The following is a 12482-nucleotide window of genomic DNA, read 5'->3' as shown; positions in this document are numbered from 1 at the left end:
TTGATAATTTTTTATAATAAATTTAATTATTATGATAATTTGTTAATAAAGTAAGAAATTTCTTTGGTAGGGCCTTTAAAATGAGCCTTATCGTAGGGTTCTTTTGTGTTTCTCAAGTTTTGAACAGTTTTCGGCGCGATTTTTTTTATGACCGTGTATATTGTAGTTATTTAGAGCATCCTGCAAATTTTCAGAAAATTCTGAATAATTTATAGTGCCGAAAGTTAAATTCAAATATGCTATTTTCCACACGCATAAAAAAAATAAGTCACGCGTGCAATAATCTTTTTTCAACACTGTAAATTATTTTGAATTTTCTGAAAATTTACAGGATGCTTTAAATAACTACAATATACATGGTCATAAAAAAAATCGCGCCGAAAATTATTCACGAGTTGAGAACACAAAAGAGCCCTATAGTAGGACTCTTTTTTAAGGCTCTACCATATAATTGTCCAATAAAGTATATCAAATACATAAATTATAACTTTAAATATATAATTGTGCTATTTATGATCCAAAACACAATTTAAAACACATATCATCCATTCACTAAATATATAAAATAAATAATTTAAGTCATTCCCCTCTCAAATCAAAGTCTTCTTAAAATAATAATAATAATTAATATAATTTAATTCTTAGCAAAAAAAAAAATTTACATGTAAATATTTTTTTTGAAGAAGTATAAATATTAATTTGTCCTGTTAATCTAATATTTAATAATAGTATAATTTTCATTTGGGGTTGAATTGAGTTATTGTACGGCTTTCCAAAGCCTTCTTCTTCTTCTTCAACACTTCAGATCTCACTCTGCAATAAAAAAAAAACCATCTTCTTCGCCCAATCTCCCAAATTCAACTCTCAAAATCTCACCTTTCTCACTCTCTTTCTTCCCCACACCACTTTCTCTCTCCACAAATCAATCCAATCTTCCTCAAAGATTCAATCTTTTTTCCCCCCTCTTTCTCTCTCTCTATCTATTTCTCTCTCCCCCATTGATCTTGATCCATTTTAATGGCTTCCCCTGGCAATCCAAATCCACAATCCCAGCCCCAACCCCAACAACAACATCAGCCTTTCGATATGCAAACGTTCTTTAAACCCACAAACCCAAATACTCAAAACCCTAATAACAATCCCAATTTGAATTCTTCAACCCCTTTCCCAAACCCACCATCCTCGTACCCACCGCCCTCCGCCGCCTTCTCTTACCCGCCCCAAACGTCGCCGTTTCACCACCAGTTCCAGTACCATCCCCACCAACACCATCTTCCTCAACAGCAACAAATCCCATACTCGCATGAACAGGCTTACCAGCTTCATCAGATTCCTTCTAACTTGCACCAGCAGAGATCTCTCTCTTACCCTACTCCTCCTCTTCAACCATCCCCTCCTCCTCCTCCTCTTCAACAATCCAATCCCAATTCAGGTGCCCGAATCATGGCCCTGCTCGGTGCTCCTTCTTCTTCCTCCCCCAATATGGAATTGCCGCCTCCCCAGCCCTCATCTGGGGGAGTTCAGGAATTTTCTGGACCCTCGACGATTTCAATGGGAATTAACCCAACTGGGCCTATTCGAATGCCGAGCAGTAAGCTTCCAAAGGGTCGGCATTTGATTGGGGATCATGTGGTTTATGATGTGGCTGTTAGGCTTCAAGGTGAGGGGCAACCCCAGCTCGAAGTTACCCCCATTACCAAGTATGGTTCGGATCCTCAGCTCGTTTTGGGTCGCCAAATTGCGGTTAATAAATCGTATATATGTTATGGATTGAAGCAGGGAAACATTCGTGTTCTTAATATTCACACTGCGTTGAGATCTTTGTTTCGAGCCCACACTCAGGTTTGGATTGTCTTCTTTATAGCTCAATCAATGAACTTAGATACATCGTTATGTGCTAAAGAACTTAGTATGTTTTAGCTTTTGTGGAACTTACTTACAATGCCTTAATGGTTATTGATTGAACTGTTCTTATCTTTATTTATCATGGTATTACTAATTACTTTGTTGCATTGAACATGCTGGTGCGCCTTACATATTATATTGGCCTTTAAAAATAGTACTTTTGTACTCGAAGGGTTGCTTAAGTGGTCAGGCATATGGTTTTTTCTCGATACGTACTTACATAGCATTTGCTATAGTTTCCTGGTTTATGGTTAGGTCGGTAGCCTAGTTTTGCAAATAGGTTCATTGATGTTTGCTGAATGAAGTAAATTTAAAGTTATTTGATGTTGTTCGATGGTTTAGTGGAAATATATTATAGATTTAAAGGTAGAAATAATACAACTATGGTTATATAGTTGAAATGTTCTTCTTTTCTTTTGTAATGTTTCGTCTTGTTTATTATCCAGACTATGGGATTACAGTAAAGGGAGAAACAAAAATGGATTCTTATTATCTTTTTGTTAATCTGTGTAATGTCTTCTTCTGTCAGAGGGTCACAGACATGGCTTTTTTTGCTGAAGATGTTCACCTTTTGGCTAGGTATCTCTCTTTCTATCATTGTGATTTTCTTTTTCTGCTTTATTTTCTGGTTATTGATGTTCTTCTTTGCAGTGTGAGTGTAGAAGGACGGCTATATGTTTGGAAAATATCTGAAGGTCCTGATGAAGAAGGTACACCACAGATCACAGGAAAGATTGTCATTGCTGTTCAAATAACTGGCGAGGGGGAGGCTTCACATCCCAGAATTTGCTGGCACTGCCACAAACAAGTAATGCTTATAAATGAGCAAATGATTGCCTCATTTGCTTTTTAAATGCTTGCAATTATCATTGCGGTTTGGAACTGTCCGAATGTCTACAAGATTGTAATCATCTGAACACTCATATGCAGGAAATGTTGGTAGTTGGGTTTGGAAAACGTGTTCTGAGATTTGATACTACAAAAGTTGGGAAGGGCGAAGCCTTTTCGGCTGAGGAACCTATTAAATGTCCAGTAGAGAAGCTGGTTGATGGTGTCCAATTTGTTGGTAAGCATGATGGAGAAATAACTGATTTGTCAATGTGCCAATGGATGGCCACTCGTTTGGTTTCTGCTTCTGTGGATGGCACGGTTTGTACTCTCATTCTTTTCTTTTTCTTTCTTCTCTATCTGTTCTTTATTTATTCTCCTCTTGTGGTTGTTGTCAAAAGTGTTCTCACTTGGACTATCAGTAATTTTGATTTGAAACAAATTTATGATAAAACTTGTAAGAAACTTACTTATGCTACTATATACTGCAATTTTCAAAAGAAATGTGAAAGTACAGTAAAATACTTTTTAATTGGTACTTCAGTATTGTTAAATTTTGTACATCTATTTAGTGATGAAGGAGGTTTAAATTAATGTTCACATAAAATGTGTGCAGATAAAGATTTGGGAAGACAGGAAAGCACAACCGCTTGCGGTATTGAGACCCCATGATGGCTATCCTGTCAATGCAGCTACCTTCTTAGCTGCTCCCCACAGGCCAGAACACATTATACTAATCACAGCTGTATGCTTCTGAAGTTTTGGTCGAATAATGTTCTAATTGTACTTGTGCTGCCTCAGTTTTGATCAGCTGAGCACTTCAATGCTGCTTATCAGAATGACCAGCAAACTATAACTTTCTATATTAAATTTCATTTTTACTTGATGCAGGGTCCTCTCAATCGGGAAGTGAAGATTTGGGCATCAGCAAGTGAAGAAGGTTGGTTGTTACCAAGTGATGCTGAATCATGGAAATGTACCCAGACATTAGAACTTAAGAGTTCAACTGAACCTCGAATAGATGAGGCATTCTTTAATCAAGTTGTAGCACTGCCGCAAGCAGGCCTTCTCTTACTTGCAAATGCTAAGAAAAATGCTATATATGCTGTACACCTAGAATACGGTCTCAACCCAGTGGCCACGCGCATGGATTACATAGCAGAGTTTACTGTGACCATGCCAATTTTGAGTTTTACTGGGACAAGTATATCACCCCATGGGGAACATATTCTTCAGGTTTATTGTGTCCAGACACAGGCTATTCAGCAATATGCTTTGGATTTATCTCAATGCTTGCCTCCACCAATGGAGAATTCAGCACTAGATAGGTCTGAGTCCAATGTTTCACGTGATGGAACTGCCATTGAAGGATTCCGTGGCTTGGACCCCTCTGGAAGTAAACCAACTGCACAAGTGAGCAACTCCGAGAGTGCCATGAGGTATCCTGTTAGCTCTTCTACCGAGGCAACATCTTCTAAAGAAATTATGACTAGGAGTACAGATTTGAAACCTGTTGTATTGACACCATCAGTAAGTGATGCTGACATTGTTTGTGTTCCATCACCGCCTCTTCCTTTGAGCCCTAGGTTGTCGGGGAGACTTTCTGGTTTTAAAACTCCATTGGATACCTTTCAGTCTGGTTCTTCATTTAGTGATCATGCTGGAGAGCAAGCAAATAATGATTATCCAGTTGAAAGACAAATAGATGCTGTACGTTCAAACTTGTCTGATATGCTCCTAGTGGATGATGATTCTAGGAATGGTGAGAAGAAAGTTTCACAAGATGATTTCTCTAGTGTCATTAGTAGTACCCCTGGCATGTTCAAACACCCAACTCATCTCATAACTCCTTCTGAGATTTTAATGGCAGCTTCCTCTGAGAGCACTAAATCTGTTGAAGGCAAGGCTGGAAATGAGGCAAACATCCAGGATGTGCTTGTCAATGGTGATGCAGATAATGCTGAGTTGGAAGTTGACGTTGTGGGTGAATCAAGACCTAATCAAAATGAAGATTTCTCAGTTCAGGAAGAATCTACAAACGTTTCAGAAAACAAAGAAAAATATTTTTGTTCCCAGGCATCGGATCTTGGTATTGAGATGGCTCGAGAATGTTGTGCAATATCAGCCGAAACTTGTGGTACAGATGAAACTCGGCAAGTTGATGATGCCAACAGTACAGAGGCACAGGCCCAGCCTACTCATGCCAGTGAGGAAGATCAGGACTCTACGAGAGACGCAACTGCAAAGGCTTCAGAATCTTCTACTTCTACCGCAGTTATTCCTACTCAGACTCCAAATGCAAAATCGAAAAAGAAGGCGAAAAATTCTCAAGCATCTGGTGCATCTTCTCCATATCCAAACGTGCTTAATTCAGTGGATTCTTGCAATGAACCAGGTGGAAGTTCAAGTCTGGAAGCTGCATTTCCTCAAATTCTGGCCATGCAGGAGATGCTTAATCAGGTGTTTATTCCAGCTTTTAGAAATTAGGATGTTATTTTATCAAGGACATGTTGTGTAAATCCTTATTTTGGTTCAAGGTATGTATGTCTAATTATTGTTTCTTCATCACTTTGTGCAGCTAATGACCATGCAGAAAGATGTGCAGAAGCAGATGTCAATGATGGTTGCAGTCCCAATCACAAAGGAAGGAAGAAGACTGGAGGCTGCTATTGGACGAAGCATGGAGAAGGCTGTTAAGGCCAGTAACGATGCTTTATGGGCTCGTTTTCAAGAAGAGAATGCGAAAAATGAGAAGATATTTCGGGATCGAACTCAGCAAATTTCTAGTTTAGTTAGTAACTTAATGAACAAAGACTTACCAACCTTGCTAGATAAGACACTGAAGAAGGAAATGTCAGCAGTTGGACCTGCTGTAATTCGAGCAATTACTCCAGCTATTGAGAAAACAATATCTTCGGCTATTGCAGAATCTTTCCAGGTTAGAATTTTGAAGATTTTTAGAGTTCTATTTGAAAAAAGTTTTACTAGGATCTGACTTAATGCTTGTGCTTCCAGAGAGGAGTAGGTGACAAGGCAGTAAATCAGTTGGAGAAATCAGTCAACTCAAAACTTGAAGCTACAGTCGCCAGACAAATCCAAGCACAATTTCAAACTTCTGGTAAACAAGCGCTTCAGGTATGTATACAGGCACCTTGATTTAGTTTTCCTTGAACTTTAGTTTGTATTTAGTTGGACTCTTTTAACTTGCAATGCCAATGGTACTAGAAGCATGATAGTTGGGAGTTCATGATCTAATGAATGAAAATCCATCTTTTTCATAGGAGGCATTGAAGTCTAGCTTTGACTCCTCGGTGATCCCTGCCTTTGAAATGTCATGCAAAGCCATGTTTGAACAAGTAGATGCTACGTTTCAAAAGGGAATGGCTGAACACACTAATGCGACCCAGCAGCACTTTGAGAGTTCACACTCTCCATTGGCACATACTTTAAGGGTGTGTACATTTATTTTGTTTTGTTTTGAGGCCGTTTGCTATAAACTTGTACAAATTCTTTCTGTATTCAAACAGAACATGTCACCAAAATTATATATTTTTTATATCTTGAGAAAAAATTGTTGGAACTAGTACTTGTTGAATAAACATGTGTTGTTAACTTGCTATGAAAGGATATTAGTTTTGTTTTATTCCTATAGCCTATTTGTCAATTGGCTTGAATTACTGAAAACTGTATGCTATCGAATGTATTCAGGATGCTATGAATGCAGCGTCATCTGTCACTCAAACATTAAGTGGAGAGTTGGCTGATGGTCAACGGAAGCTGATAGCTCTTGCAGCTGCCGGAGCAAAAGCAAGTGGAGTAAATCCCTTGGTGACCCAACTAAGTAATGGTCCTTTGGGTGGTCTTCATGAGAAGGTTTGCTCTACTCCTGAAGTTTACCTTTTTTTTTTTTAATATTTCTACAACAAACTAGTGTTATAGTTCATGCAAGTCTATTTGTGCTTGCACTCATGAACATTGTTGTTATCTTTGAAAGGTTGAGGTGCCTTTGGATCCAACAAAAGAACTGTCAAGGTTGATATCCGAGCGCAAGTATGAGGAGGCCTTCACTGGAGCTCTACAAAGAACGGACTTGACGATTGTATCATGGTTGTGTTCTCAGGTATTTTTCTTCTTCTTCCCTTTCTCTCTCAAAGGAACTCAAGTATTAGATTGTCTTTCAAGTTGCAAGTGGTTTCGGTGATATTGATGAGAAAATGCACCGTTTGACAGGTTGATCTGCGGGGTCTATTGTCAATGGCTCAACTTCCACTAAGCCAAGGAGTCTTGCTTTCGCTGTTGCAACAGTTGGCATGTGATATCAACAAGGAAACATCCCGAAAGCTGGGATGGATGACGGATGTTGCAGCAGCCATAAACCCAACAGACCCCATGATCGCAATGCATGTAAGACCCATCTTCGAGCAAGTCTATCAGATACTGCACCATCAACGCAACTTGCCTACAATCAACGGCGCAGAGATAACGAGTATCAGACTCCTCATGCACGTCATAAACTCCATGCTTATGACATGTAAATGAGTCATTGTTTTGTTCATCTCTTTTTCGTGTTGTAGAAGTACCACCTCCACCATCACCACCCATCATCCACTTGATATTTTTGTTCTTACCCTTGTGCAAAAAGTACATTTACTACCAATTCGACTGTCTTTTTGTCTTTGTTCTAGTGTTAGTAGTTGCCTGTGTTCTTCTGTACAAAATTGTCCAAGTGATTTCCAAGCTTAAAGGGTCTCTCTCTCTTTCTCTCTCTCACCACCTTGTAGAGTCAATCGGTAAATCTTTTGTATCTGCTAAAATAGGTTGGAAATTTTGGTTGATTTTTATTCTCTTTCTTGATTCTTCTTCCTTTTCTTCAATTGATTATGATCTAAGTTCTTTTAATTTTAACCAATTTTGATTTGTGCCATTTATTATTAATTTTTTCCAATTTGAACACAAAAAAATACCGATAACTTTAAATTCATTTGGGTCAAAATTCAAAATTCCGAATTATCCCTTAGTAAGGTAATTGATAATAATATAAAGTCACTAAATTATAATCTAAAGCCTCACCGACCACTTTTTTTGTAAACAAAGAAAAAACATCCACATGGGAAAGATTATATAGCCCCACTCTGTCAACAGGTGCTCTGTATTTATCCAACTATAAACTCCCTTTAAAAACAAGAAAAGGCAAAAATGACACAAAAACAAGAAAAGCTTTAAAAAAAATGGCACCAAACTCATACAATCCACCATTGAACAAGCGAAATTGAAAGCTTAACAAAAAGAAGATGAAGATGAAACAAAAACTATCCTTTATGGTGCAAAGAGAACAAAATGTACCATTCATTCAAAGTTCCAACTTTTCTAGAAGAAAAAGAAGGCATCTTTTGCATACATTGAAGATATAGTAAAAAAAAAAAAAATCCCACTTTTCAGGAGGGAAAAAAATTGAACAATAACAAAGAAGAAAATGGTAGAATCAGTATATACATAAATTTCTCTCCACAATGCCATTGTCAAAAATGGCATCTTTTTCTTTACAAATACTCATTTTTTTTGGTAATATGAATTGGGTTTATGAGAAAAATGAGAAAAAGACAAAAATAAAGGCCAAAACTTGAAAAGATATACATTAGCCCAAATCGTAGAAGAAGAAGAAGAAGAAGAAGACAATATTATATCTCTACCAGCACTGATCGGTTTCCCATCTCCGAGTAGAGCTAAACCCATACGAAGAAGACAACGGCGACCTCGGATAATGGCTACCCAAAGACATATCGTACATAGCCCTAGCCGAAGGATCAGATAGCGTAGCATAAGCGTTGTGAATCTCTATGAAATCAAGGCCGTCGGAGACTGACTCGGCGGAATAAGAAGCGTCGGGATGGTATAGCTTCGCTAGGTTCCGGTAAGCCATCTTGATCTCGGTCTGAGAAGCGTTGCTCTTAACGCGAAGGATCTCGTAGAAGCTCCCGGCGGTGGTTCTGGGCCTTTCGGTGACGGCAAAAGCCTTGACGGAGGAAACTCTGCATCGATTGGAGGACGAAGGCGGCCGAAATCTGAGGGAGGAAGAAGCGGAGGCGGAGCCGGTGGAACGGAGTCGATTCTCCGGCGAGAGAAAGAGGGTTGGGAGAGCTAGGGTTAGGGTTTGGGACATAGCTGAGAGAAAGAGATGAAAGTGAATTGGGAATTGAGAAGAGTGGGAGTTGAATTGGGAATTGTGAGTTAAGGGAAAACGGGTTTGTAGTGTGAGAGCATATATAGGAGTCAATGACGAGGAGAGAGAAAGTTGTTTGGAGGGTACGAAAATCCATGGGAAAGTGAGGAGGAAACCGTGTGTTGTTAGTTTCGGTAAAAGACAGCATTTTTTTCAGTGGGTGTGCTGACCTGGCTTTTTTAATAAAAAATAAATAAATAATTTTGAAGTTCTTCTAGAACATCTACATTAAATATTCTCTAACCAATACTACATACAGTTTAGTTAGTTTTATTCCCTCCAATTTTTTTTCAATAATTTTTAATTTTTGAAGTGTTGAGCTACATGTAAAATTTATAATTAAACAAACTACCTAATTTTATTTTTAATGTAGATTTTTTTACAAATAGTTTGGTCAAAATTAATTGAAAAAAATCCTAACTTTATTAAAAAATGATTAATTAATAAACTAAAAAGTTGATGAAAAATATATACAATATTTTTTATATGTAATTTTTTTTTAAATTTTGGTCAAAATTGATTGAAAAGATTCCAACTTTAAGAAAATTGATGAAAAATATACAATACTTTTTATTTTATTTTACAAATATTAGATACATATTCTAAAATAGAATGTTTGGTAGATTTGGAGTAGAAATTATTATCATAACAAGTATTTTAGTTTCAATTATTAGATTTGTTAGATCCAACTATATTTATCACAATTAAAAAATTAATAGAAATATATGTGTAAATTAGTCTAATTTATTTTTATACAAATAATAAATTTAGTGCACACAATAAACTAAAAATGTATCATTATTAATTTATTCTAAAATAGAAAAAATTGCCAATAATTGTGATATTCTAGAAGCCTTTATTCACTATATGGTACTAAGAAAATTCCTCAAGTAAGGAGAGGACTAAGCAAGTGTTCTCTATTTATTTATTTATTTATTATTATTATTTTTGAAAAAGAAGAAGAAAGAAAAAACAATACCAAATTCTCTTATTATAAACACCCAAATGAAAAGAGCTAATATAAAAGGTAGGGTAGGGGATAAATAGTGTGATTGGTTTCAAATGAATTTGTGGCTTTAAACCTGCTCCCCAAGGCTTCTAGAAGGGTTTCCTAGCAAAATTTAAATAAATAAATAAATAAAATGGAAAAAATACTATTTTGACCTCTGTGTTTTTCCCGAATACGTAATCGGCCCCTGTGTTTTGTTAAATAATAATTCAGACCTTGTGTTTTGCAAAATGAATCAAAATAGTACCCAAGACACGATTTTGGTCAAAATATTTTTAATTAAAATATCAATTCTCAAGTTATTAGTGATGCGATGAGTTAAGAAAAATAGAGAAAGTGGTCGAGAAGCTGAGAATGAAAGCTTATATTTGAATTTTTTTTTTACTAAAATTAGATATAAGATATTATTTTAATTTATTTTATAAAATACGATGTCGATGGGCTAAGTTGATATTTTCCAAAACAAAAATGAAAAAAGAGAGACTTTTACTCTCTCTCCCCTAGACTTAAAGAGGACTTGTTGAAAAGTGAAACATTTATTGGGTCCACACAATTTAATATATATATTTTTTAATTTGTTTTTTGTTTGGGTGTGATAAAATTAAAATTTTACACGTAAAGGTTGCAAAAAAAGATCTAATTGGAGATAGAAGTAATGGACCACTCAACCTCAATTTATGGAGTGGAATTTTACACATTTCAATTTCATTACATACAAATTATACTATTTTTTTTATTTTTTTGGTCTTTTCAACTCTTTCTTTCTAGAAGGCCTATCTCTTTCTCTCTTTCTTCAATTAAGTCTTCTAGAAGCTATAACTCATATAATATCAGAGAGAACATATCATATCATTTGCACAATTGTGCCAAATTAATTCACTCTTGAAAATAAATTCCCAAATAAGAAAATAAAAATAATGGAGAGAATATGAGAATTGAAGATGATTGTCTTTACTTTTATGTTTAAAATTATTAACATTGCAAGTGTTTGTGTTATTTTTGTATTACCTAGTTGTGAATATTAAGGTGTTAATTATTGGTTTTGTTATTTTATTATTATTCGAGTTTACTAGATAGTAAGGCGTTCTTTGATGAAAATTTGTCGAGTTCTCGAAAGAATTTTAAGATAAATCATAAAAAAACTTAAGATTGAAATCTCAAAAGAGATTAGCATTTTTCACTAGAGTGATTTCGGTTATGAAGATTGAGTGGGATAAGTGTTATGTTTAAAGAACGAAATATTTTTTTTAACGTTTGTAATTGATTATTATTGAATTCTTAGTTAAAAAATTTCAACTAGATAAGGTCCCATTAAGTAGTTGTTTATAATAGAACAAATGTAGAAATTAGGTGTGTATTTTTCTTAATTGGATTTATATTGGTTAATGTAGTTTCCTCCTAATTATAATTGAATCCAAGTTTTGAACACAAATGAAGTTTCAATTTTATTTTGTTTTATTTTTAAGAGATTATATATATATTTTTTCTATCTTTGATTAAGGTATAAAAATTAAATAATAGCCAATATAAAGAAGAGTAATAATAGAAAAATATTAATGGAGTCAACAAAATATATAACAAGTCACTTTCTCCCAATGTATATAAGTTTTATAGTGTAGAGTGTAATTAAGTATAATATATTTATTATATTTGTCCATATCTAGACATGAGAAGAAATAAAAAAAAAGGTCATATAATTCAAACAAATCATATATGTATATAATAAAAAAAAAATTAAATAAGGGGTATTTGTGTGGAGAAAGTGTATATATAGCTCCACACGTTTACGTGATAAATACATGTGTGAGAAATATATTATATTATATATATATTATGTGAATAGTAATTATCCATAATCACGTGTTTAATAATTATTATGATCATTGTTATCTCTTACTAATTAAATAAATCACGTTTTGGAAATTATTAGAGCGAACTATATATATATATATAGATATATAGGTGTTGATTGATTTTGGACTCATTTTCACCACTTAAACATCACATTCACACACGCTTTCATATACTGTTTGCTTGGCGATTGTGTGATAAAATAAACTCTTTTTTTTTGTGATGAATTTCATGGAAACCATTCTTTTAAAATATATATATATATATATAGAGAACTATACCTACTTAAGTAAAAAAAAGTTTAGAGAGCAAGGAGTGAAACATGATAATAGCTATGTTTGGCCGAGTTTCTACTTTTGTTTTTAGCTTTTCATAAAGAAGCGCTAAAGTTAGCTTCTGTTAAAAGAATTTTTTAAATGTAAAACTTAAAACTCAGTAGTTCCCAACCGATAACAAAAATATTTTGGAGTTTCAGAAGTTCAAAAACAGCTTTTAAAAACCTAGTCAATCAGACAATATATGTATTATATAAGTAATTATTATATAATTATTAATTGATACATGTATATATTATATATATAAATGGATTCAAAGGTTACCGAATAGTAAATAAAAAAAAGGTCATATAATTCAAAATATTAAATAAGGGGCATTTGTGTGGAGAAAGTG

The 12482-nt window shown here is 34.7% G+C and overlaps 2 protein-coding genes across 3 annotated transcripts; one reads left to right on the top strand and one right to left on the bottom strand.

The window, feature by feature from the left end:
• Window positions 1-750: 750 nt before the first annotated feature.
• Window positions 751-7592, top strand: LOC133783447 (enhancer of mRNA-decapping protein 4). Of its 2 annotated transcripts, none has more exons than XM_062223077.1 (12): window positions 751-1842; window positions 2435-2484; window positions 2557-2713; window positions 2836-3054; window positions 3350-3478; window positions 3625-5193; window positions 5312-5671; window positions 5749-5868; window positions 6015-6185; window positions 6442-6606; window positions 6728-6853; window positions 6964-7592. In XM_062223077.1, the coding sequence occupies exons 1-12, from the start codon at window positions 1018-1020 to the stop codon at window positions 7270-7272; spliced, it is 4200 nt and encodes a 1399-aa protein (XP_062079061.1). In that variant the 5' UTR covers window positions 751-1017; the 3' UTR covers window positions 7273-7592. The 2 variants fall into 2 exon arrangements, with proteins under 2 accessions (XP_062079061.1, XP_062079062.1); XM_062223078.1 differs by having other exon boundaries at window positions 1705-1842; window positions 2352-2484.
• A 456-nt stretch (window positions 7593-8048) lies between these two features.
• LOC133783448 (chaperone protein dnaJ 11, chloroplastic) lies at window positions 8049-9038 on the bottom strand. The gene has a single exon (XM_062223079.1). The coding sequence runs from the start codon at window positions 8891-8893 to the stop codon at window positions 8420-8422; it is 474 nt and encodes a 157-aa protein (XP_062079063.1). The 5' UTR covers window positions 8894-9038; the 3' UTR covers window positions 8049-8419.
• Window positions 9039-12482: the final 3444 nt, after the last annotated feature.

This window comes from Humulus lupulus, chromosome 6 (assembly GCF_963169125.1).
Source record: "Humulus lupulus chromosome 6, drHumLupu1.1, whole genome shotgun sequence".
NCBI classification, from domain to species: Eukaryota; Viridiplantae; Streptophyta; class Magnoliopsida; order Rosales; family Cannabaceae; genus Humulus; species Humulus lupulus.
Note: the sequence above shows the minus strand (reverse complement) of the source record. Positions and strands in the feature narration are given on the sequence as shown.

Bases quoted from the DNA above. Each gene is read 5' to 3' on its own strand.
- LOC133783447 (XM_062223077.1), top strand. From the start codon at position 1,018: ATGGCTTCCCCTGGCAATCCAAATCCACAATCCCAGCCCCAACCCCAA. The intron at 5,194-5,311 runs GTGTTTATTCCA...CACTTTGTGCAG, and splicing joins TGCAGGAGATGCTTAATCAG to CTAATGACCATGCAGAAAGA. The intron at 6,186-6,441 runs GTGTGTACATTT...GAATGTATTCAG, and splicing joins CATTGGCACATACTTTAAGG to GATGCTATGAATGCAGCGTC.
- LOC133783448 (XM_062223079.1), bottom strand. From the start codon at position 8,893: ATGTCCCAAACCCTAACCCTAGCTCTCCCAACCCTCTTTCTCTCGCCG.